This window comes from Pseudochaenichthys georgianus, chromosome 1 (assembly GCF_902827115.2).
Source record: "Pseudochaenichthys georgianus chromosome 1, fPseGeo1.2, whole genome shotgun sequence".
Taxonomy (NCBI): Eukaryota; Metazoa; Chordata; class Actinopteri; order Perciformes; family Channichthyidae; genus Pseudochaenichthys; species Pseudochaenichthys georgianus.
Genome location: NC_047503.1, coordinates 26,756,593 through 26,781,437, shown reverse-complemented (window position 1 = coordinate 26,781,437; position 24,845 = coordinate 26,756,593). Strand labels below are relative to the sequence as shown.

The 24,845-nt window shown below is 42.6% G+C and overlaps 4 protein-coding genes and 1 long non-coding RNA gene across 6 annotated transcripts; 3 read left to right on the top strand and 2 right to left on the bottom strand.

Annotated features, from left to right (window-relative positions):
• Window positions 1–524: 524 nt before the first annotated feature.
• Window positions 525–2,491, top strand: LOC117453867 (uncharacterized). Its single transcript, XR_004552936.2, has 2 exons — window positions 525–644; window positions 799–2,491. It is a non-coding gene; the product is annotated as an uncharacterized lncRNA (long non-coding RNA).
• Window positions 2,492–3,227: 736 nt separating this feature from the next.
• On the top strand, window positions 3,228–9,893 carry fbxo10 (F-box protein 10). The gene is made up of 11 exons (XM_034081014.2): window positions 3,228–3,477; window positions 3,862–4,497; window positions 4,694–5,518; window positions 5,739–5,888; window positions 6,165–6,301; window positions 6,659–6,729; window positions 6,847–6,999; window positions 7,078–7,419; window positions 7,509–7,819; window positions 7,913–8,100; window positions 8,698–9,893. The coding sequence occupies exons 2-11, from the start codon at window positions 3,913–3,915 to the stop codon at window positions 8,876–8,878; spliced, it is 2,943 nt and encodes a 980-aa protein (XP_033936905.1). The 5' UTR covers window positions 3,228–3,477; window positions 3,862–3,912; the 3' UTR covers window positions 8,879–9,893.
• On the bottom strand, window positions 9,827–13,418 carry polr1e (RNA polymerase I subunit E). 2 transcript variants are annotated; one of them, XM_034081050.2, is made up of 11 exons: window positions 13,327–13,418; window positions 12,194–12,297; window positions 12,026–12,102; window positions 11,805–11,946; window positions 11,578–11,722; window positions 11,275–11,385; window positions 11,049–11,145; window positions 10,815–10,945; window positions 10,645–10,726; window positions 10,328–10,459; window positions 9,827–10,097 (listed from the first exon to the last, which is right to left on the bottom strand). In XM_034081050.2, the coding sequence occupies exons 2-11, from the start codon at window positions 12,245–12,247 to the stop codon at window positions 9,932–9,934; spliced, it is 1,137 nt and encodes a 378-aa protein (XP_033936941.1). In that variant the 5' UTR covers window positions 12,248–12,297; window positions 13,327–13,418; the 3' UTR covers window positions 9,827–9,931. The 2 variants fall into 2 exon arrangements, with proteins under 2 accessions (XP_033936941.1, XP_033936933.1); XM_034081042.2 differs by lacking the exon at window positions 13,327–13,418 and adding an exon at window positions 12,648–12,762.
• A 196-nt stretch (window positions 13,419–13,614) lies between these two features.
• On the top strand, window positions 13,615–21,084 carry LOC117445378 (zinc finger and BTB domain-containing protein 5). Its single transcript, XM_034081027.2, has 4 exons — window positions 13,615–13,705; window positions 14,510–14,723; window positions 14,910–15,752; window positions 16,988–21,084. The coding sequence occupies exons 2-4, from the start codon at window positions 14,514–14,516 to the stop codon at window positions 18,095–18,097; spliced, it is 2,163 nt and encodes a 720-aa protein (XP_033936918.1). The 5' UTR covers window positions 13,615–13,705; window positions 14,510–14,513; the 3' UTR covers window positions 18,098–21,084.
• Window positions 21,085–21,086: 2 nt separating this feature from the next.
• Window positions 21,087–24,055, bottom strand: grhprb (glyoxylate reductase/hydroxypyruvate reductase b). The gene is made up of 9 exons (XM_034081063.1): window positions 23,800–24,055; window positions 23,295–23,428; window positions 23,147–23,219; window positions 22,711–22,827; window positions 22,527–22,615; window positions 22,331–22,435; window positions 21,939–22,074; window positions 21,573–21,703; window positions 21,087–21,408 (listed from the first exon to the last, which is right to left on the bottom strand). The coding sequence occupies exons 1-9, from the start codon at window positions 23,970–23,972 to the stop codon at window positions 21,287–21,289; spliced, it is 1,080 nt and encodes a 359-aa protein (XP_033936954.1). The 5' UTR covers window positions 23,973–24,055; the 3' UTR covers window positions 21,087–21,286.
• Between the last annotated feature and the right edge of the window lie 790 nt (window positions 24,056–24,845).

Genomic DNA, 24,845 nt, shown 5'->3' with positions numbered 1-24,845 from the left:
TCAACTTAATGGAAACTCTGGCTATGTTGTGGTTTTCCAAGTTCTTCATTGTGTGTGTTGTCCATAATAAGTCACAGATCAGGGCAACATGAGGTTGTTCGAAAAAGTTTTTTTTTTTGCATCATGTTTGCTTTACATTTAACTTTTAATGAAGCTAGTTAACCATTAGTCATGCAGCTTATAAGGGAGTCTTGTTGTAACAAGAGATGCCAGATCATTTCCTGACAATACTGAAGCAAAAGTCCCAGTCTAATTTATAATAACTTACTCAAAATTGGGAAATAAAAACATTTCACAACTATTTCAAACAATAGTAATATGTTACACATTGCATTTAAAATCATGGAATTGAATTTCAAAATGTATCATGAATAATGTATTCAGCAATTTCATATTGTCCTTTTAATAGTGAGCAAATCATTATCTGCCACCAATTCCATATTCTGTGTTTGTGTAAGTGAAGTGAGATTGCTTACTGTATATACATTTTTTCCACTGTAGGCAGAGACCTTGAAGAACAAACCTTCACAGATTTAGCGGAGAGGGAAAGAGAACCATTTTGTTACAATTGTATCACCACTAAAGTTCAAATCGGTATCATGGACTGAACTGATGGAGCCCAAGAAACATGTGTGGCAGCTGAGGTACTCAAAACATTGTCAGATCTTCCCAACTTTTCAATTTATTGTGTGACAGTAAGAAATAGGCATGCTGATGTAAAATGTATATTTTCTTATTTGTTTGTCCATCCATCCATCCATCTTCTCCCGCTTATCCGTGGTCGGGTCGCGGGGGTAGCAGTTCCAGCAGAGAGCCCCAAACTTTCTTTTCCCTGGCGACATCAACCAGCTCTGACTGGGGGATCCCAAGGCGCTCCCAGGCCAGCGAAGAGTAATCAATAAAAAACTTGAAATGCCAGGGGGGATGAATGTTAATATTTGTACTAGAAAGAAATGAAAAATGCACAATGTAAACTGTATATGTGTTCAGACAGAATAACACTCAAGTGAAGTGTTGTGTCTGTCTGCAAACTTGTTTCCAGAATTGCTATTGCTTCACGTATCAGATTATTAGAGATTATTGTTGACATAATAAATAATACAAGTTTGTAATAATAACAAAGTTCTGATATACAATCTGGACAACAACATTTCAGACAGTGTTTTTTGTTTCATGGAGGCAGCGTCCCTGCACAGTCAGATACAATTCTCAGTGGATGGAAAAAATCCACACTTTTAGGACAGTAACCATTTGGTGTGTGTGTAAAGTTCACTCCTCAAAAGGCTGTTGCATTGCTGACATAGCGTGATTTCACCCCAAAGCTGAACAGTCTTTCAGGTTATCATTTTTGAAGAAAAACATTTCTCACACCTAATCAGGAGCCAACATCAATTCAATATTGTTGTTTCTGACCCAGCAACAATGACATCAATGACATGAGTAGATGGAATCATAAAGTCATACATGAGTGATATGCTCTGAGCTAGAAATGGTTTACTTACTTAATCTACCACATAGATAGATATAGTTTACTTACTTCTAAGACAATTATTTTGCAAATCTTGTATAATTCATATGATTTTAAATTCAATTGAAAATCCTATAATTTTTATTTAATTTCAACAATCAGGCAAATTCATGGTACATTGCCTCGAGCAGGGGGGGATTGGTGAAACCGGGAGATTGCTTGTATAAACATCACTACAGAGCTCTTAATCTGTTCTATTCTTGTAGGGAAAAAAAAGTTTCAAGGTTTTGCATATTTCCTGTGTGAAACAGGACTTCAGCATGTCACAACAGGTACAACGTAGACTAGATGTTAATCTGAAATGACAATCAATGCATAGCACTGATTCGCATTTCAGATCCAGCCACTCCCAGTTTAAATGCGTTAGTCCCAGAGTTCCCACCTTTCACTGTCACCTGACTTCCAGGCCCTCCTGCACACCTGTTCCCTATTCTGTCATTGGCTTAGAAGTTTTTATACCAGCCCATTTCCCATCATTCCCCGCCTTTGTCTCTAACCGATAGTTTTATGGATGTTATTGCCTGTAGGTTCCTCCTGCCTGTTAGTGACTTTTACCTGCTTATGATAAGTAACCTGAGCTTCAACATCAATCTAGCGCTCTGTGAGTCATCTTGTTTGTCCCTACCTGGTTTACATTATGATGGTTTCATGGATGGTGTTGTGATAGGGAGCAATGGAATATTTATTTTTAAACTTTTGAACATTTTGGCTACAGCAGGGAAACGTATATCCTTAAAAAAAGCTTTATCACATATGAATGATAGCACCAGAATCAGATTCCATGTAAATATATAATATATAGCCTATCAGAAGAAAATACTACAAGATCACACTACAAATCAATTATCTCACGTTTCTTGATGATCATGTATGTTGCTTAATACAGGCACAGACTTATACATATTCAATTATTGAAGAATTGTTTGATTAAAAATGATTTAAATAAAAATGCAAACATTCCAAGATGTTTCTTGTTTTTTATAGTATGTCATTGTTTCAGGTTGTTTCAAATTACAATGAAAGTAAGAAAAGTGTAAGAAAGCAATTGCACTCGAAATGAAAATCATATGCATAGGCCTATGCATCATAATTTACTCTTAATGCTATAATGAAATGATAATACTTTTAACAATACACTAAGAATGCCTAGTGTGAGGATGGACACATATGTCATAAATGTTTTATGTTTCAATTTAGCTAATATGTTTTGACAGTGAGTGGGGAGGTTAGCCTCAGCCTCTATACATTATAGAAATTGGGATATTTAGACTTTGAATGTTGTAAAATACACTAGTAGTAGGCCTATCCGGATTTAGGTAAAGCTGGAGTTAGAGCACTACCCGCTCTCCATCACAGGATGAAAGTGGTTAACAACAACGTTAACAGTCTGGACTGACTCTAATCAACATTTTACACTTAGAATTACAACAATATGGCACCACTGAAAATATAAAAAATAAGAAGGCAATCAAAACCAAATGTGTAATTGATAAATATTTTACTTAATGTTACCTTTTGTTGTCATCACTATTTTCTGTATATTTAAATGTCGTACTTTTTACTCTGTAGCCTATATTTACATGTATACCGCGAATCGAATGTCATCTTTTGAGTGTATATTATGTTGGATGTCCATATTTATTTTTCTTGAATCAAGTAGAATAAAATAATAAAATAATAAAAACGTTACCAGCAGTCCATAAGGTTAACGCCCACTCCAGGGAAGCGGAAGATGGAGCAGTTGTTTCTTCTTGCCGTAAACTGTAGGCAAACGTCTGAACTCCATTTCGATGGCACATCTGCCGCAGATCTGCAGACATCATGGATTTTATGAACTCTCGCAGCAGTGAGGGATAACCCGCCATGTAACGCTAACGCAAGACGGGAAAGCTGCACCGAACATTTAACAGACATGTGTTGATTCACGTTACTATGGCATACTGGTAAAGGTAAGGCTTTCATTTGTGACGGATACGATGCTTGTTGATGTTGTGGCTCTCGTTAGTTAAGCAAGGCTCGGAAAAAAATAGTTCCTTCGCTGGATAGCCGTCATTGTTCGTAGCAAACTCTTAAACATTATTATTTCAGACCTACGTTATAACATTGGTCACGTAAATAAAAATAACCGACTAACAGAATTATTGCTTCAGTATTTGTGTACTGCTAAAAATGTACCTTCAGCTAGATGCAGTAAAAGCGTGCCACTGCAGCATCTAATAGTCATGTGTGTGATGTTTTAAAGGTCCTTTGTTTATTGTTGTTGTGTAACGGTTGGCGCTAGCGGTTGCCTTAACTGCGCGTGCGTGTGTGTGTGTGCGTGTGTCTGTTTCCAGGCTCCCCCCCCCTCTCAAGGTACTCCCCTGCCGGTGTGTGTCTCTGCTGCCATGGAGGTGGGCATCCTCCCCGTGGAGCTGTGGAGGGTTATCTTGGCATATCTTCCGCTCCCTGACCTGGGCCGCTGCTGCCAGGTGTGCCGAGCCTGGAGGGAGCTCATCCTCTCCCTAGACAACACCCGCTGGAGACAGCTCTGCTTAGGCTGCTCCGAGTGCCGTCATCCCAACTGGCCCAGTCAGCCCCACCAGGAGCCCGCGTCCTGGAGAGATGCCCTGAAGCAGCACGCCCTGTCCACCCGCACCTGGACCCAAAATGGGCCAGAGCTCCAGTCCTCTGCCTGTCTCCACTTTTTCCGCCGCCGAAAAGACCGCAGGGTTTGGCATGTGGGTTCCGGATGCGAGTTTGAGACCCTTCGAGGGGCCCTTGGGGTGGTGGGGCCATATGACCGGGTAGTTCTCCACCCAGGGGTGTATGAGGAGCAGGCTGAGTTGGTGCTGAAGGTTCCTGTGGAGTTGGTTGGACTGGGTCGATTGGGTGAGGTGGCTCTCCTGGTGTGTATGGATCAGCAGTGTCCTACTGCCAGGCTGTGTAATCTGGTGTTCATGCCGCCCTGGTTCTCCACTGTGGTCTACAAGGTAGGTAACAGCTTGTCATGCTGGTTTCTTGATACAAACATTTCACATCTAGAGTTTAAGCACGCTGTGGGATGAATACTGAGGATTTCAAATTTCTGATTAAAATACCCTAGTCTGCTCACTTTCAAATTATTTTCTTTCTGTCTTGCTGAATCTGTCTCACTCCAGTCATCTTTCTCTCCTTGCTTTGCTTCAGACCTCATGGGGTCACGTCCAACTAGATAACTGCAACTTTGAGGGGGCTCAGTTGCAAGTCCGTGGCCCGGGATCCTGCCAGGCTCGCTTCTGCTCCTTCTCGCAAGGCAGCTCTGCTCACTTGCTGGGTGTTGTCCTCAGTTTGATGGACAGCTGTGACTTTTCGGGTAGTGACACTGCTTCTGTGACTGTTGAAGGTCCTCCAGTGTCCGAGAGGAACTGGGCTTGTAAACACTTGGTTGCCCTGGCCAGGACGTTCCCATCATGTGGCGTATCTGGGAGTAACAGCCCTCCCAGTGGCCCTCTGCCTGGTTCCACTGGTGGGAATCAACCCCCAGGTTCAAATGTTAAAAAGGAGCTTGTGAGCATAGAAGACTGGCAGAGGAGGAATGGAGTAGACGCAGCCTGTCAGGGCACAGTGATTGAAAGCTGGAGTGATGAAGATCGCAGCGAGGGAGAGGAGGAGAATCAAGATGGAGGAGGAATAAACAACACCAAAAAAACACACAAATTGGATTACAAAATCCCTTGTGACCATCATGGCCTATCCCATTTGCTCAGGCCCCGGCCAGATGGCTCTATGCCTCTTGTCTCCTCCCCAGATCCACCATCTTTGGCCCCTGAACCCCTCACCTTTCAGCAGGAACTAGACAGGGACCCAGAGGCTCAGATGTTGGCTGCCTCCACCCTTGGCTGTTTCCTCAGACGCTGCCTCTTTAGGGAAGGGAAGGGTGGCGTGCACGTGTCTAATTACGGACAAGCTCGTCTGGAGGGCAATGTTTTCCGTGGGCTGAACTATGCTGTCCGCTGCATCCAGAACTCGACAGTAAATACATTTATCATGATGTCTTTTAGACTAACCAAACATCTCTTGAATGTATCTTAACATATCTAAATGTAATTAGTTGAATGGCTTTTACAGGCTGCATAGATTTTTTGTGTTGAGTATCAAGTTAAGGAAGTAGCTCAGATCATGAGTAATTAAGCAGCAGTTTCCTATTTAAGTGTTACTTGAGCTACCTGTCTTTCTCTCTTACCTCCTTCAGATAGTGATGCTGAGAAATGAAGTGTGTGAGTGCCGAGCATCAGGTATTTTCCTGCGCCTCTCTGCTCAGGGCCTCATCGCCGAAAACAACATCCATTCTAATGGGGAGGCGGGGCTGGACATCCGAAAAGGGGCTAACCCCATCATTCTGGTAACCTATAGTGCTCTTTTGAAGTAAAGGAACACACACTAATACTCACATTAGACAACAAAAATCTTATCACCAACTTTAGAGCTTGCATACTGTCAAATAATCGATAGCTCATTATTGCAAACAAAGATGTGTCCGTATAATAACATGAATGCTGAGTTGACATCTATAAACAGTGCTCATATGATTTAACTTTAACATTAGAAGGTATACATCAAAACAGCTCTTGGTTTTTACAGTCCTTTTAAACGACTCATGCTTTCTTTCATTCCACAGTGCAACAGAATACATAGTGGTTTGCGTTCAGGGGTTGTTGTCCTTGGCAATGGGAAAGGTTCAATTCGGAGCAACCAGATCTATAACAACAAGGAAGCAGGCGTGTATATTCTCTTCAGCGGTAATCCTGTGGTCAGGTAGGTGGGATTTCACAAACATATAACTTTAACAAGAATGTGTAGACCCTGCTATTAACATTTTGTGGGTGTTTCTCATAGGATTCATACTAGCTCTCCCTTCAAATGCTACACTTCTGCTGTTGTATGGCCTGATAATGCAACTTCACAATCTCTAGGACTACTGCAGTGCAGCGATTTATATTTTGCTGCTATACATAACCTAGCATTTTGCAGTAGAAATGGTTGTATAAGCAGTCCTCAAGCCAGGGGTGCAGTTGCTTACATAAACGATCAAGCCTAACCTAGTGTTTCTGCATAGACTACTACATCAAGTCTAAACTCTGTCATATTCTCTTGTCCCTTTCTCTGATTTAGTGGGAATCACATCTTCCAGGGCCAGGCAGCAGGGATTGCTATAAACGAGAATGGCAGAGGCATGATAACAGGTGATTACATTTCACATAAGAAAACCGATTTGGTTCTTCATTTCATTTCAGATTTTATGTGCCAGCCAAAGCACCATTGGTGGTTGTTTAAAGCATTTTCATATATTTTAACTACAGAGAATGTCATCAAAGAAAACCAGTGGGGGGGTGTGGACATCCGCAGAGGAGGTGACCCCATCCTTAAGAACAACTACATCTGTTATGGCTACTCAGACGGCGTGGTGGTGGGAGAGAGAGGCCGCGGCCTTATTGAGGGAAACCATGTCTACTGTAAGTAAATCCAGCCTGATGATGCATCATTAATGTACCTTGACATAATAGCTCACCTCATGTCTCCTCTTTCTTCAGGTAACAAAGGCTGTGGTGTGTGGGTGATGTCGTCCAGTCTCCCTCAGCTGCTGGGAAACTTCATCACCCATAACTGTATGTACGGGCTGGCCGTGTTCTGCAGGAAAGACCCAGAGAACATGGAGGGCAACTGGCCAGGGCAGGAAGGGATTGGTGGAGAAGCAGGCAGTGGGGAGAGGAGGGGGGTAGAAGGAGAAAGGAGAGAAGGGCAGGAGAACCTAAATGAGGAGGGGGAGCTGTTTGCATGGGAGAGTGATCTGGACAGTGAGGACGAGCGCCACTCTGCCCGCCGTGCCATCAGTGTGGCCCTGGTGGAAAGCAACTGCATGAGCTACAATGGAGGTATTTATAGACCTCTTGAGCCTAACCAAGTGTCAAGTTTACTCACTTCCTGTTTCTCATGTTCTCTCCATCTTTCCATTTCTCTGTAGCAGTTGGTCTGTACGTGAAGAGCAGTGAGCCCCTGAATGTTTTTGCTAATCTGGTAAACGGTAACCGTGGCACTGGCATAGCTGTGCTTCAGAGCAGTCAGCTGACCCGACTGGTTACAAACTGCATCCTTGAAAATGGTCGAGGTGGTATTACGGTGGAGAAGGACTGCAGAGTGGAGCTTCGTGGTAACGGCATCTATAAAAACTGTGGCCATGGTGTCAGTTTCTGCGGCAACGGGCAGATTTTGGAGAATGATGTTGTTGGAAACCGGGGATACGGGATCCAGGTTTTGGGCGGTGCTGACATCAAGGTGAGATGGACTGAGACTCAGACACAGTTTCTTAATTAAATATTTACACATCACTTATTTACCTTCAATTGGTTTTCAAATGTTTATCTTTAGGTGATGCGCAACCGTGTCCAGCCAGCACAGGGCTGTGGAGTGGCTGTGCTAGGGCCAGTAAAAGGTGTTGTCCATGACAACGTCTTGTTCCAGGGCCACCCTGGCAACAAGAAGGAACTTCTTCATATGGATGCTGCCAATGAGAACTGTGTGTTGCGCAACAACAGTGTTCTAAGGCACAATCACAGGTAACTAGGCAACAGAAAGTGCCAGAGATTTAGACCCGCAGATGTAGTTGTCTATCCTCTTTTTCCTGTCAGGCGATATTTGTGTCACATTGATGTGAAATATCACCTCGATCTGCAGCTCCCCTTTGCTTAACTGAGCTTTAGAAAGATATTAAGCACCTCTTTACTGCTTTGGTTTACATAAATTGTAACATTTTGGGCCAAAGGCAGCAGTTTTCAATGACAAAAGTCCTAAAAACTCCTGCACACGTCCAAATTGCCTGAACAAACAAGCTAGTGAGCGTAGTGAAGCATTTACCAGCTAAAGACAAAGACGTGTTAGGTACAGAAACAGAGCTACAAAAAGTTAAAATTGGACTTATACTTGCCAGGTGGACATAACACATGTTGCCCTGTAAATACTGAATGTCTAGGTTAGGAACTGTTTACATATAATCTTAAAAGGTGGTATGGCAATGTTATGTTCAAAGCTTCAGACCACAATGGGGTTAAAAAGTAATAATCGCTGGTTTAAGATCTGCTCTGCTCCAGATTTGGTATGAATATATTGTCTGGAAGTCAAATTCACCTCTTACTTTTTATCTATGCATTTTGTAGCTGTACTTCTGCTCCTCCCTGGGTTTTGGAAAACCCTCCACCTCGCCCACTGGCCAGCTCACCTTCTGGTCTCTCCTCGTCCCAATATCCCTCCAGACTTGGAATTTCCATGACGACCAGGATCAGCGCCACTGTAGAAAGTGGTTGCCACAATGGCAGCATGTTCTGCTCCATCCTGTGAAAGCACTTAGAAACCAATATGGACTTGTGTTTGTTGTACATTTGAAGCACGCTGGCCTCCTCAGAGAAGACCTTTTCAAAAAGACGCCCTCTTGTTGAGGTCTAGTAAAGAAGATGTTCCGAGTATAACCACTTGGGCAATCCGCCTTCCAGTACATTGAGGTGTCACCACATTTTGTAAATCTGAAAGAAGATTTGCATAACTTAATGCTCAAACACCAGTGCACTGGTGTTTGAGCATTTATCATTGATACATCATCACATGTAGACTCTTGCAATTAATTTGCAGTAACACACATTCAGGCATTATCATCTTCCAACAACTGTTTCCATACAAAGCTTTAACTTAATTATGTTCTTTAACATTGATATTCATGTACAGACCTGCTGTAGACTTTGTCCGTTTGCTTCTGAGACTCACTGTTTCGGAAGTGCACATTTTTATAAATCCTAGCCGTAGTCAAAGGTTTCAGAGATGCCATCTTCAACCATGCTGCAAAGTAAAGCTGTGCCTTGTTTGACTTTGTATTCAATCAACGATTGTAGCTAGATAATGAGTTGTCATAGTGTGAGTGTTTATGCAAAGATGAAAAAACAAAGCCAAACTCAAGCTTCTGACTCTTGCACATGGCTGCTTCCTGGTGAGTCTGTTTTTGTATCATATCAATGTTTTTCAAATGTGATCAGCTTTCTTTGACTTGATAGAATTCAGAGATTTCCCTCTAGATACCATCGACAAGCTGCAGTGACACAACCACACAGACTTGCCTGGTAAAAGACAGTTTTAGAAGGACAAATGATAAACAGTGTGCAATATGTGCTGTCTAAAAGTGTGCCTATATGTTTTTACTGTCTACGCTAGATGTTTTCTGTCATCTAGAATTTGTTTACAGCTCATTCCTCTGCTTTTTTGTATCTTGCACAGTAAGCAATAAGTAAAGATATCATGTACAACTCAAGAGGTCACCACTTTATTTGTCTACAAAATAAACAGTTATTGTTTGTGACATTTCCAATTATTATTGTCCTCCCTCTTTTTTCAAAGTGTTCTTGTTTAGTGAACTTTCTTGCGTTTCGGTCTCTCCATGGACTGCTCATATTTAACCAGAGGTAGAACAAGAGCAGCCTGCCTGCTTGTGTCTCGCACCCCATCCTCCTCAGCCTTCACCCGGGGCAACTTCATTAGAGTCAGTCCCATTGACTTTGCTATGTCAATCATCCTATAAGAAAACACAAAAACATCTGTTACCATTATACTTGCAGAGTTCTGCTTATGCCCCTCATAAGGGCAGTTATTAAACAAACAGTAACATTAAGTTCTATTCATATTTGATTTAATGCACTGGTCTTACACATTGTATCACACGCAGTTACACATACAAAGTAAAACACATTTTCTTATTATGCAGTTTCTTATACAAATACAGGCTATTCCCTTTTTCCCCCTTACCTGGCCTCGGTGATTGCCAGGTCACGGTGGAGTAATGTGATGTCACAGGTCATGTGACTCATGTGCAGCAGCAGGGCCAGGGAGTAAGCTGCTAGTTTGGAACGCATTGATGATGACACAACGTTCTGGACCCTAAAAGAATGAAAAAGTGAAATCTTGAGATTTTTTCAATAAAATCAGTGCAACAAGAATGGTCGAAGTGACAGTTTTGTGTTATGAAAAGAAAAATACATCTTGGTTTAAAATGGTGCATCAAGAGAGAGAAAAAAAAAAATCAGTCCTTGCAGATATAAAACATGACATAAGTTCCACCATACCTGCCACTGTTAAAACTCTCCACAGTGAATGTTTTAAACAGTTTGCTCTGAATGTTGCGAGGACAGCCTTCCTCCTGCCCGACTGTATACGTAAACAGAAGTAACAATTAGTTTGTGAACCATAGACATGCATAGGATCACTTTTGAAAAAAGGCAAAAATCGAACTCACACTTGCGGGTGATGCTCCGCTGCCGTGCCAGATTGAGGAGCAAAGAAAGGTAAAAGGCACATCGAGATATTTTATCTCTGGCTTCACCAACAGATGGCAGGTTCTCCAGGTGCTTCACAACAGACAAGCACCTTAAATAAAAAGTGAAAGTTCAAACAAAAGTTAGTAGATGGAAGAAAACAACATTAAACTTAAAAAAGAAAGTAATCAAGCGTGAGCTCTTTGTCCCCCTACCCTCCATCATCTCTCATCTTCTTCAGCTCCTCAGGGGTAAGTGATGCCATCTTGGTTCCAGCCTGCTCCAAAGATGCAAACTCTACTGGACTCAGGACTGTGGAAATCAATTAAGGATGACCCAAACAAACAAACAAACTCAGCTGCAGCTTGTACCTCCAAATATATGATCTGTTCTACCATCTACAACTCTTGCATTCACTTGTTGACACAGAATAAAGGATACAATCATCAAATAGGTAGACGTTCTCAGGTCTGTCAGCGCCTGCATTGTAAGGAGGCAGGTGGAAAGTCAGGTCTCCTTGGGCCTCTGTCTCAGCCACTTCCTGTTGGAGAGCTGGGTGGAGAAGAACAAATGATGATATTCACACAGGAACAGAAGACGACTCAAGCAACTAGATCATCAGGGTTAACAAAGCTTCTTTTCTGAATTAACCAACATCTCTTGGAGATCTTTTCATGATCAAATGACTACTTTATGATTTGGTCATACTACAGACTTCTATATTCATGAGTCCATGTAGCTTACCTTCCAGACCCTTCTGGTCGATCACAGTGTTGGCAGCCTTGGCCACAGCTTGGTGCAGAGTATCACTGCCCACCTGATTGAGCCTGCGGGAGCTCAGAGCTCTCTTCTGTTTGTTGGTGCCAAACGCCTCTATTAAAGAGTCAACCTTGAGATAAATTAAAGATAAGATTATTACATAGAGTTCATTCATATCTGAGCTAAGTCTTCTATTATACAAATCGTTGTACCTTTTCTCTGTAGGTCTGAGTAGGGTCCTGGGTTTTTGCAGACTCTTCAATCTCTCCTGGTATAACAGGTTGCATGTTGAAGAGCTCAGCACAGTGCACTTCCATGTGCATGGTCGCCTTGTTTAGCACTCCTACATAATATCTGAAAAAACACCCAAGCATCACATTTTATAGTTGTCTTCACACTTGCCAATGTGACCCAATAAATTACATTGACATACTTGCAAAGGTTGTTGCATTTCAAAGACTCTGCTCCAAAGTTATTTCCAACATAGGACAGTCTGTCTGATTCAGCAGCCTAGACAGGAAAAAAGGCAAGAGTCATTAGAGTACTTTAAGTAGCACAAAGTAAACGAAAACATCAATAAGGTTGAGTTCATCTTTCTTACCATTATCCGCCTGCTCTTTTTCCTGGGGTTAGCCTCATCTGCGTTCTTATACATCGTGAAACCCAGTTTTTCTGCATTTTGGACGTTGCCGTTTGAAAAGCGAACTATGAAAAGGAAAAACATGACGAGGACCTTGTCAAGACATGTGTTTCATAGCACCATCACACATTTGGGATGATCATTAATGCAAACAGCAACTAACAAGATAAAAGTAGTTCATAAAGATTTGATATTTTTTACTGTGGTTACTACAGTGAAATGTTACTTTTGCACGCTTTTGCAGTCACTCTAGCAAACACAACACTATTCTTTAACAACTAGCTCTGGTGCTAGCACCCACGTGTGCAATATAAACGCGTGTTTAATATAGTGACGATAAGAACAACCCAGCATTTAGTGGCAAAGTTATATTCTTCTAACTCGATTCAACAACCAACAAATATCGGACAGTCACCAATAACAGCTTTGTCGGAGTCTCTCTCCTCTTCACAACACACCAACGAGCAGGAGGCAGCCATAGTTGTTATCATGCGTTTGACGCAAGAGGTTTCACTCCTGTTTACTTCCGTGTTCACCAAGAACCTCGTTCAGCCCAAAGTATGTGTAGTTAAACAAAAACAATACCCACTTTGACCAGAAGCAACATTGAAGTTATGAACATAATTAATTCGGTCAATTATTTTTTATTTTAAATGACAACATATACAGTATTGTGCATTATTAGTACTTAAGTAATTGGACCTACTGTCTTACATAACACAACACTTGACTGTTGAATTGCAACTTTTACGTCAGAAAAATATCTCAGTACTTCTTCCAGCCCTACTGAACCACATATATTATGAGACAATTAGCAGATGTTTTTAAATCATAGGGTAAGAAATTGACCATCTTGATACATATATGATCTTTGGACACGCAGGCTGCGACGCTGCAACAGCGACATCTTGTGGCAAAACCTATTATGGCAGCTCTTCACCTCGGCGAGGTCATAGGCAGTACAGCGCCACCCTGTGAGTCTGGTTAGAAAAATCAGTCTGAGTGCATTACATTATTAAAAAATATAACAAGCATATGGGACCCTGATAGTGATTGACATTCACTAAGTGTCTCATTACCGGCTGTGTTATTACCTGACTTTCGCTCGGTGGATGACACTGACAGCCAGGTCCAGCTGCACCAGACCCACGGTCAGAGAGAGAGAGAGAGAGAGCGCACACCACTGGGTGCTTTCACCTCCGCTTAACCATTCAAAGCGAGGAAACTGTGACCCCGCGAGAGAAGTGGGATGTAGCACCAGAAATACCTCCCAGCTAACGGTGTTTGATGGAGAAAAAGCTGCTTCGATACAGACAAGCGGTCCAGCCTGGTGACCGTATGCTACTGCTTCTGTTGTAGCTAGCAGGCAATTTGCTGGTCAGCTGCCAGCTAACTTTAGCCTTGTGTGTTTCCTCGCCAGGGCCTCTTGTTTCGGCTTCTTGTTAACGGTTCCTACGCTTCGGGAAATTCAAGGTAATGTTAGTTAACTTCCATGTCTGTCTTAGCTCGCCGTCATAAGAGTAGCTAATGATATGATAGTGTAGCTAGTAACTTTAACCAACGTAAGCTAATTACAGTACTATTTACACTCCGAAGCTATGCTCTGTAAAGTTAGCTGCTGTGTTGTCATTGTGTTTATCACTTTAACCTCACACCATAAGCACCCGTAAACATCAACACTAGCAAGAGTACAAGTTATTTTACAGCATTTTGATTAACTGCAAGGATGTTTAACTGTTCACTGTTAAACATTGCCCTCAGTGCACGTTAATTAACATCATTATTAGAATAGCTGTAGGACCTCTATATCTGTAAAGACCAACGAATAACGACTTCTGTTTTTTTTTGCTAAACACTTTATCATCACTTCCTCAAATACAGCTGGCAAAATCTGGCCCCAACTTTACTTCCCTCCATCCTGTAGATACCAGGCCACTATATCATAAACACTCCCTAAAGCTACAACCCATTTTCATTATCAGTTCATTGTGTGGATAGTAACCCGAATAATCAGAGATCATTAGGTCCTAAAATAACTGAGAATAAGGAGGGGAAAAAGCTCAGATTTTTTAAATGTGATTTTTTTTGTGATCACTTAACTACACATTTGAGGATTTAGCAGCTATTGTTTTCACATTTCTTTTGTCGACTAAAGATTTAAGTAATTTCGATAAACTGCTGTTATTGTTATGTTGATCGACGAATGTTGCAAATCAAGAGACATGATTTGCCTCTCCCCGTTCCTCTATATTCAACCTCACCTGCCTCTGTCTTTAGGGCCATGGATTTCCCAGGTCACTTTGATCAGATCTTCCAGCAGCTCAACTATCAGCGTGTCCACGGTCAGCTGTGCGACTGTGTCATTGTGGTGGGCAGCAGACACTTTAAGGCCCACCGCTCTGTGCTGGCAGCCTGCAGCACCCACTTCAGAGCCCTGTTTACAGTGGCAGAGGGAGATGCAAGCATGAACATGATCCAGCTGGACAGCGAGGTGAGAATCTTAATGACATTGTGTTAAAGAAGGCATTCATTACATTTCTGCTTGTACTCTTGAGAATGGAGGGTTATTGTAATCCATAATGGGAATTGATGAGCTTCAAATGATAAAAACAAGGATAGTCCGACTTCAAACTCGGTTTCTGCCACTGTTTTGAAGTAACTTCCTGTATACTTGCAGGTGGTGACAGCTGAAGCTTTCGCTGCTCTGGTGGACATGATGTACACCTCAACGCTGATGTTGGGGGAGAGTAACGTCATGGATATCCTGCTTGCAGCCTCACATCTGCACCTCAACAATGTAGTAAAGGCCTGCAAACACTACCTGACCACACGTACCCTTCCCATGTCCCCCACACCCGACAGAACCGCCCATCACCACCCTCAGCAGGAGCAGCAGAGGCACAGGCAGCAGCAGCAGCAGCAGCAGCAGCAGCAGGTAGCAGATTTAGCAGCTAATGCTAACCTCGCAAACGCTGCCACGTCAAAGTTGCAGCGCTCTTTCCTCCTGCAGCAGCTTGGGCTGAGCTTAGTAAGCTCTGCTTTGGGTGGGATGGAGGAGGACAGAGTTGGAAATGGAGTTGGAAATGGAGTTGGCAATAGAGTGGGCGAACAGAGGGCCTCCTTCCCAATCCGACGCTTCCACAAACGCAAGCCCCCCATGGCCCTGGGCCTGTCAGAGGAGAGGCCCAGGCAGAGGCAGCGTCCCTCTGGGCCTAACCTGGGGATGTTAGGAGAAGAAGGGATGAACGCAGAGCGAGAAGAAGGAGGGCTTCTCTCCCCGGACTCCCACAAGATGGGGGATGAATCCAAATTGGATGGGGCAATGACCGGGCTAGTAGGGGTGTCCCAAGATGATCCACAAATGCCCAGCCAGTCGGACAGTGGACATTGTGAGGGGGAGGACTTGGGGAAAATGCAGGGAGGGGTGAGGAAGGAGGAGGACATGGAAGAGCAGGAGCACCAGGTCAACAGAGCAGGGGTGAAGATCAAATCAGGGGCCGAGGAAGAACGGGAACAGAAGGTCAGTGTTGACTTGATTTGCAGTTGTTGTGACAAAGTAAGTTATTCTTATTAGGCCTTAACATTATATTTATATCCTAAATCTTGTTTGTTGATACACAAAACAACATATACACAACTACGGTGTAATTATCCAATGTATGAAAAAGTTAGATCGCAGGTTCCTCAACAGTGCCATTTTCGAGACATAAATAAAAAGTGGAGCATATTTTTGAGATAAAATATATACATTTCTATATATAATAATAATAATAATAATACATTTTATTTATATAGTGCTTTTCACAACTCAAAGACGCTTTACAGTATGAGGGAGGGTAGACAAACAAGGACAGGCAAACAAATAAATATAGTAAAATAAACAAAACAAAAACGGCAGCCAAGAGGAAGTTGATTGAGAGGGGGGCGGGGCTTTATGGAGACAGAGTTGAAAATATGTGTTTTGAGGCGGGACTGAAAGACTGTGCGGGACTCAGAGTCACGGAGATCTTGGGGGAGGGAATTCCAGAGCCTAGGAGCTGCCACTGAGAAGGCTCTGTCCCCAAAGCTGCAGAGTGTGGATGTGGGAATGGATAGGAGTCCGGCTGCGGTGGATCTGAGGGACCGTGGGGGTTGATAAGGAGTGAGAAGGTTTGTGAGATAAGGGGGGGCCAGATGGTGGAGCGCTTTGTAGGTGAGGACCAGCATTTTGTAGTTGATGCGATGGGAGACAGGAAGCCAGTGGAGGTCTTTGAGGACTGGGGTGATGTGATGCCATGATTTGGTATGCGTGAGGAGACGTGCAGCTGCATTTTGAACCCGTTGGAGTCTGTTGAGGGATGTAGTGCTGATGCCGTAAAGAAGTAAAAACCCAGGAGTAAAAAGAAGAATTTGACATTGCATATCTCGATGTTATGCTATTTGAAATCAACAGAGAGTGTCATTGCTCTTAAAGGGGAACCCAAAACAAGTTGAAATATAATAAAGTTTCTGCAGCTATACTATAATATTAATACAGCAGTGTCAAGTAGATTAGATGACTGGTTCTCAAGGAAAATCAAAGGACAAACTTACACAGAGACTCCTTTCAATTTAGTTAAATATTTAGTCAACGGTGAATGTGAAAAGCTTTCTTAAATCACTCGAACAGACGTTTTACATATGTATAAAGAAATCATGCTTCTCTAGTTCGGCTGCTGTCTAAAATATGTCACTCTACTTTGGCCTGTGAGGAAACTCTTCTTTTGCTTCACACAGGTGGTGGTTAAACAGGAACCGCTAAGTTCGCCCGAGCCGACTGATGAAACGAGCGACGTGCCATCCCAGACTGAGCCCGGCGGCCAGGAGGAGAAGGCGGAGCTGAGCCCAGAGAGCAGCGACCGCAGCTTCACCTCTGAACCCCTCCCCAGCTCTGACTCTCTGCTCCTGAAGAGCAGCATGGGAGGGGGCAGCGGAGTGGGAGGAGATTTTGGGTGTAATAGTGGACTGGGTGGAAAAACTGGTTTTAGTATTTCTAGCTTCCTCAGCCCCAACGTTTTTGGAAGTGTCGGGTCGGGGTTGGTTTCTAGAGAGGATGACCTCCCCAACACAACTACTGGCGATTCAGTAGCACATCACTTCCTGCTCAGACAGGATGCAGTTGGGCCATCTAGCTCCGCCTCTTCCTCCCTTCTGAAGGGCGGTACACTCGGGGGCGAAAGTCGCAACGGTTTTGGAGACAACCTCCAAGCAGATTCTCTGTTCCTCCGTCCCCTGCATGATGGGTTAGGGAACCCCAGAGGAAGTGCCGGTGGGGGGCGTGGAGGGGTGGATCCGTTTGGCTTGGACTTCCAGCGCTCTAGTCTTGGGCTTCACTCCCTTGGGCGACCGTCCCGAGGAGCGGGGGGGGCTTGTACCACTGCGCTTAATTATCCAGGTTACAGACGCATCGCTCCGAAAATGTCCAGCAGCATGGGAGGAGAAGAAGGTGGTGTTCTCCAGGATGCTGCCTCTTCCTCCTCCAGCCTGGCAAGTCCTCTGCTTTTAAATGAGGGCGGGGGATATGAGATGAATAATGGCAGACCCGCCTCCCTCCTCCCTCAGCTGACCCGAGCTTCAGCAGACGTCCTGTCCAAGTGCAAGAAGGCTCTGTCGGAGCATAACGTCTTGGTGGTCGAGGGAGCGCGGAAATACGCCTGTAAGATCTGCTGCAAAACCTTCCTCACCCTGACAGACTGCAAGAAACACATCCGTGTGCACACAGGAGAGAAACCCTACGCATGTCTCAAGTGTGGGAAGCGCTTCAGCCAGTCCTCCCATCTATACAAGCACTGCAAGACCACCTGTCTGCGCTGGCAGAACAGTAACATGTCCAATGGCCTGCTGTAGGACTGAGGACGGTGCATTCAATCGGAGCCAGGCGATAGGATTAAATACATTTGGAATCTATAATTGGCCAACTTTTAAGACTCCATAATGTTGAGATTTTTCTGACCGCAAGAAAGGAGAAACCCACATTACGTTCAAGTTCTTGTAAACATGTATAGACTGTAGAAAGATAAGAGGGAGATGCAAAGGGGCAACATTTATCACCGTGATTGCCTCATAGAAAACAGATGAGGAATTGACTCGCCTGTAATCATCAGTGTTTCATGAGGAGTGTCAGTACATGCAGCCCATGACATTTATATTTATGTTTTGATTAGTGTATTATCCCCTGAACTAAGAATCGTGTCTACATTAGGAGCCGGTCTCTTTGACTGAATTCACCATGTTGCACTGCCATGTTAGTAGACACGCTAAGAACGGTCAAACCAAAGTTGGTCCGGAGAGAGTACCCGTTTTGTTTCACGCTGAAGTGACGCCTTGAATCAGATGGCGCAAACGCACTAGTTGGAAAACAAAGAGTAGGCCGAGTGGTTGCAGGTGCTGTCTAACCATACTGTGTTCTGAGATGATTGGGAACCTAACTTTTGACCAAATGGACGATGTTACTTGTTAATTAGTACACAGCCAAGCAAGGAGAGTGAAGCCCTCACAGAAGCAACACAAAGTCGTAATGGTCTGCAAACTCAACATTAGATGCCTCTAAATCCGACACAGTGATCCAAGAAATTGAGATATGTTGAGGTGACCCCTTAATGCTGAACATGTATAGTTTGTGGTGCATTTTCGGAAGCAAATGTGACTCACACTGCAATAGTGCTTGCAGATGAGAGGCGGCTGTGCAACACAACATTAAAAACACATGTATGTAAAGAAATGTTCTTATTTGTACTTTTTGTTTTGCACATTTGGAAAACATGTAGCGGCATCCCACTCAAGAATGATGAGTCATTGTAATCATGCATAGTGACCTTGTTCTGTGCAAGGGAGATCATGTCGACTGATTCAGAATCCATTTACGCGTCAGATATAAGGCCTGTTAGTACAGATCGTGTGAATTGGGAAGTTTCACTGACCGAAAACATTGAATCTATTTTGTTGTTAAACAAGATAGTTTTATTTAATGAAGAGAGGAGATTTGATGTGATTGACATTATCGATCAGGACGGTAGAAACCCAAAAGAACAGTTTATCAATAGCTGAGAAATGATGTTTGTGCATACTCAACCACCATGTAGTGTCAACGGTTTGACCTCTGTAGCGGCCTTTCAGTCCAAGCGCCTTTGAATCTCAATCATCATAAGTCTGGCTGAGCTCAGTTAAAGTTGAGAATACGTCAGCTTCCACATAAGTCTGAGTTTTGGCAGAATGGAAATAATTGAATTGCTCTGTTAAACCAATTTACGCTCAGCAACATTGCATGTTTTCTTTTTGAGGAACAATGAGGAAGTGAAATGTCCACTCACCATCTTGGCATTTGAGACAGTAAGCAAATCCGCCCTTTCTGGTCTTTGCACCTTATTTTGTGTTATGATGTGTTGCACTTTTGTCGACATTTTAAATGGTTTAAAATCTGGCATTCACTGACTGGGAATGGCCACAAAAGTTCTGGCTGTGGTCAGTTTACTGACCGTCCTCACATCAGACCAGGTTCCATGGACGCTGTTGTTTTGTGTTTGCAGTATTTGTGTTTATAAAAAGGGTAATGAAGTGGTGCTGAGAGGCAGAGCCGTCTGATGAAAACTGTTAACGGTTTGCTGAGGTCCAGCTCGTGTTGAAAGGGCTTTAGAAATGTAAATATTGCACTTTGTATGGGTTTCATCATTTTCCTCTTGAGGGGAGACAAGAAATGTCTAAAGATTTCAATATTGTGTTTAAGTTTGCTACTGTACTATACGTGCTCTGTACATGTGTCTTTGTCTTTGTCATTCATTATTTTCTTAAAACTAATATGTTAACTTGAATGTGTATTTGTGAAAACGGAGCTGTATGGAGACTGTCCGACTCTACCAGCCCTAATGGGCGTGTTCCTCTTTATACTACATTAGGATATGAAATGCAAAGTTCAGAAATTAACTTTAAATGGTCCTCTGTTAATTGTTTCAAGTTAATTTCGGAGGTATAGCTGTTTTTTGTATGTAGCTGTATTTTAATGTCAACTTAATAAATGCTGGTTTAGCGTGAGATTGAAAAAGAGTACATCTAAACGTGCAGCTCATAAATGATAAAATCCAATGGCCTTTTTTTAGACTTGTTTTGCTTGCTGTATGTGTAGAGTGTAGGTGACGTATGTGTGTCGCCTACCCTGTCATTGCTTACATTTGCTCGTCAGCATCTTATCTTACTGGAGAGTCAATACACTGTTAGCCCGTACAAAAGGACAATTCTATTTGACATTCATGAGATCACCTTGACGTTTCACTTCAGAGATGAATTGCCTTAAATTATGTTTCACACTGTAAACACAAGCTGACCTACCATTCACCCTGTAAATGTTGACATGAAACAAATAGAAAAGTGTAGCTTGGAAACAGAATTTAAAAGAATCCCTGAAGGTTAAATCTCTTGTCTTTTTATCTGTGTTCACTCCTGCATTCTGTAAGGAGGGATGTGCTGTGAGTCGTAAGGGGTGAAGGAAAGATGTAGTCCACCAAAATGACTTCCACGCAGTTGCCAGTTAAGGGTTATTGTGGTGCTGTCTTCTTTAGCTGCTGCATAAACAGTAAAAGGGACTACTGTATTAAAATGCCAAAATGTTAAAATACATAAAAGGCCTAAATTGTTAATGAACGTCACTGCCTTATGTCAATGTCAAGCCTAGCTTGAAAAGCTGGGCTTTTGTTGATATGCCAAATCTGATGTATTTCTGTGTGTTTTTCTCAGTGTAACCATGAGAGGATTAAATGTTTGTCTCTTTACTGTTGAACGCTATGAAGAATGTACAGTATGTTCAGTTGTTGTATAGACTGAATAAAAAAACAATGAAATTCCGTTTTGTTGTACAAGCTGATAGAACAAAGGAGTAAGATAGTCTTTAATATAACATTACATGTTCAGTTTACTGAAGATTTAAACAGAAGCAAATAAAGAAGCATACAATCACAAACTTATAGTTTTTAGTATGTCCTAAATAATAATTAAGCACATGAGTTAAACTGATGGTCAAGTAGCTTGAGCGGACTTAGTTTCCTATCACAGTTTGAGTTCTTTGATCATTGGCTTGCCCCGCAGACCCAGCAGGAGGTTGTTCGCTGCCAGGGCGGACATGTTGTTACGGGTCGCATAGGAGGCACTAGCAATATGTGGGAGAATCACTGTGGGAGGAGAGAAAGAAAACAAATGATCGAAAGTCAGAATGTGGTGGTGGTGGTGATAAGTTGGCAAAGATAGTGTCACTTGAAAACCAACCAAAATAATGACACTTGAAAACCAACCATTTTTAAGGCAGTTAAAGCACTAATAAGTCTGAGAGACTTACCACAGTTTTTGAGGGTGAACAGTGGGTGGCTGGTGGGCAGGGGCTCCGGAACAGTAACATCTAACCCCGCTCCTGCTATCTGCCCAGTGGACAGAGCCTCATACAGGTCTTCCTGGTTCACCACACCCCCTCTGACACAACATAGAAACCACGTTTATAGAAAGACAGGGAAAGCAAAGAGACTGTACTCTTGGTCAGATTAAGAAGAAAAAAGGATCCAGTATTTTGGTCATTACATTAGCACAGTCTTTTTTCAAAGTCTAACAGAGAGAAACACAAGATGAACCTTAAAAATAATGACGAATGTCATGTAAATAAGGTTATATTACTTAGGTTACTATATGTTTTTAAGAAGGATAAGGGTACCTGCTTGTGTTGATAAAGATGGAGGTGTTTTTCATCTTGGAGAAGAGGTCTTTGTTGCAGATCTCCTTCGTTTCCGGCGTTAAAGCACAGCACACAGACAGGAAATCTGACTGCTTGGCCAGCTCGTCAAAAGAGACTAGACCCAGGGAAAGTACCATTGATGTTATTAGAATAAAATCCTGAATGTCTAATTTCATGAATTACAAAAGACAGGCATAATGAGTATTTCTGAGATCAGCATGTGAGAGGTCTCTTAGACTAGCCAGCATAATATAATGCTATTAAAGCCTTCACAATCCAACTTGTTGACAGTGTTTCTATTGTGCATTGTTTATAGCAAAATAACATGCTGGCATAGGATATTTTAGTATCCACAAATCTATAATGCTTACCATATTCTGCATTGATGACACTGGCCAGCTCAGGCCTCGGGGCCACGTCTGCGTAGATGAATTTCTTTACTTTGAAAGGCGCCAGGCGCTCGGCGATAGCCACACCTGAGAGCACAAACGGCATTTATGCAAATGTAGGTTTGATGACAAAATGATGGGCATGTTGTGTGTGGTGTTTTATATACTGCATGCTCACCAATCCTCCCCAGACCCAGGATACCCACAGTGCTGCCGGCCAGCTCGTGTCCACACAGCCACAGAGTTCTCCATGTGCCCCAGCCACCACTGACACAAGAGAGAGAGAGACTTTGACCTCTGACCCTTGAAAAAGTGTTGTTGATGGATACATTTGGGGTGTGTGAGTATGCATGCAACATTACGTTTTGGCTTCATGTGTGGCCTCGATGAGCCTCCTGGAGGTGGTGAGCAGCAGAGCCACCGTCAGCTCAGCCACTGAGTCTGTCAGAACATCAGGGGTGTAACCCACACGGATCCCTCTGGGGAAAGGGCAAAACACGCAAACGACACACAGTGTTATATACGTATGGCACAAGTGGTTGGCAGACACAAGTTTGAAAGTGTTTTTTCCATTGGTGTAACCTTGAAATCGAGAAGTTTAATTAAACTTAATGTAGGCTCCATCTACTATGTCAGAACATCAATTTACAAACACTCAAACACCTCTAGCAATTGTACACAGGTCTTATTTATCCTGACCTATGCTCACTACTTCCCAAACACATGCACCAATAATTGCACTGACCAGTAGTATTGTCAAATGCAGCCTCAAGATTTTTTAAGAAAGAGAAGAATCACCTTTTTTTCAGCTCCTCCAATGAGAGGTGGTCAAACCCCACTGACATAGTACTGAGAACCTTCAGGTTTGGACCTGCAAGAGCACACCAATCATTTACACACATAAGCACATGTCAATATGCTAATTGTGTTCAGACTTTCCTCAGACCTGCAGCATCCAACAACTCTGTATCGATCTTCTCCGTCAGCACGCAGACCAGACCATCGACACCTTTGACCTTCTGCAGCAGCTCCTTCCTGGGCACGGGGACATCATCGGAGTCCCACAGCTCAAACTGCACCCTAGGAAAACAGAAACCATGACTGATTATACAAATCAAATGAATGTTTTTTTGTTGTTGGTGCAAAAAGTAATTAGTTGCTGAAGCTTCAGTTACAGTTCTCAAGCTATATCACATATACTGTAAATGATAGAGGCACATTTCTTTAACTCTGCTGCAGGGGAATAGCCTTCAGGCTACCAGTCTTATCTGACTAACCTTAGGTCAAACATTAGCAGTCCTGTTTACTCAAAGTAAATGATGAACTTTACAAAGCAGAGCATAAGCAAGTATCACAGTCAAATCAGCTACAATACACAATTACTTTGTCATATACAATATTCTATAATAAAAACATTGATTTAAAGTGGTTAACAGGTCACCAGTACTCACTGTCCAGATTCACGGAGGATCTTCAGGCCCTCGGGTGGGATCTGTCGGGTTATATACACCCGTGGCAGGGTTGACATCTCCCTCTGCACCTTGCTTGTTAGACCTCCAGCCATATTCAAAGGAGTAACAGCAACCTGCTGGAGCCGACGCAGTGCCATACGACTGCACCACATTGCAAGATGAGAGTGAATCTGTGGGCAGGTGTCTGAGAGATGACAGTGGTGCTTTGGAGAGCAGAGCCTGTTGTGTGTATCATTTGGCTCTAGTTCAGGGGGAGGTTCCTGTCTGTGTATTCAACCAATATGATAAGAGGGAGTGTGTCTCTAAATTCTGAAGTTGAAGAATACTGTCTGTCACACACCAAACACAAAATCACTGAGTCAAATTTTTGAGCTGAGTCTGGTTTAAGTGTAAATAGGTCATTTCACTTCAGGCATAACAGAATTTAAAACACAGATTTATAAATAAAAATGTTCCTCTTGATCTCACCCACCACACACACACACATTTAGCAGACACAACACACACATTTACAAAGACAGTAGATCCCGAAGAGCATAGAGTTGTTTCTTGAAATCAACCCCCAGAATGGGAGACAGTAGGATGTAAATGGTTCACTCTGCTGCTGACCTTTGTGTCTTTGAACAGTAGAGGACCAAACGCTGTTATTGTAGTTCTGTCTCTGGCTGAAATATGTTTTGCATTTTGTCTTTACTTTTCAATTGGAGCTGACTTTCATTCAAATACATAAATACATGTATGAATGAATACATTACAAATAAATAATGGTTTGATTGCTGACCAAGGAGTTTTGTGAATAATATCCAATATAATATTGTCCAAATAAGATGAGAAGAGGTATTTGTCTGTATCATCATAAAAAGAGAGACAGATTAACAACTGGGTAATATTGTTTGGAGCTAATGATCGAACATGTGAAAGTAGTTTTCCTGCTGATGTATTTTCAAACAGTTTTAATTGTCATGTAGTAATATCATACAATACATACAAACTTATACACAATTTTGTACGGAAGATAAAGTTTA

Bases quoted from the DNA above. Each gene is read 5' to 3' on its own strand.
- fbxo10 (XM_034081014.2), top strand. From the start codon at position 3,913: ATGGAGGTGGGCATCCTCCCCGTGGAGCTGTGGAGGGTTATCTTGGCA. The intron at 4,498-4,693 runs GTAGGTAACAGC...GCTTTGCTTCAG, and splicing joins TCTCCACTGTGGTCTACAAG to ACCTCATGGGGTCACGTCCA. The intron at 5,519-5,738 runs GTAAATACATTT...TACCTCCTTCAG, and splicing joins GCTGCATCCAGAACTCGACA to ATAGTGATGCTGAGAAATGA.
- polr1e (XM_034081042.2), bottom strand. From the start codon at position 12,723: ATGATAACAACTATGGCTGCCTCCTGCTCGTTGGTGTGTTGTGAAGAG. The intron at 11,723-11,804 runs GTACAACGATTT...ATTTATCTCAAG, and splicing joins CTCAGACCTACAGAGAAAAG to GTTGACTCTTTAATAGAGGC. The intron at 11,386-11,577 runs GTAAGCTACATG...TTCTCCACCCAG, and splicing joins CGACCAGAAGGGTCTGGAAG to CTCTCCAACAGGAAGTGGCT.
- LOC117445378 (XM_034081027.2), top strand. From the start codon at position 14,514: ATGGATTTCCCAGGTCACTTTGATCAGATCTTCCAGCAGCTCAACTAT. The intron at 14,724-14,909 runs GTGAGAATCTTA...GTATACTTGCAG, and splicing joins TGATCCAGCTGGACAGCGAG to GTGGTGACAGCTGAAGCTTT. The intron at 15,753-16,987 runs GTCAGTGTTGAC...TGCTTCACACAG, and splicing joins AGGAAGAACGGGAACAGAAG to GTGGTGGTTAAACAGGAACC.
- grhprb (XM_034081063.1), bottom strand. From the start codon at position 23,972: ATGTGGTGCAGTCGTATGGCACTGCGTCGGCTCCAGCAGGTTGCTGTT. The intron at 23,429-23,799 runs GTGAGTACTGGT...CTGTTTTCCTAG, and splicing joins ATCCTCCGTGAATCTGGACA to GGTGCAGTTTGAGCTGTGGG. The intron at 22,616-22,710 runs GTAATGTTGCAT...CTCTTGTGTCAG, and splicing joins GCCACACATGAAGCCAAAAC to TGGTGGCTGGGGCACATGGA.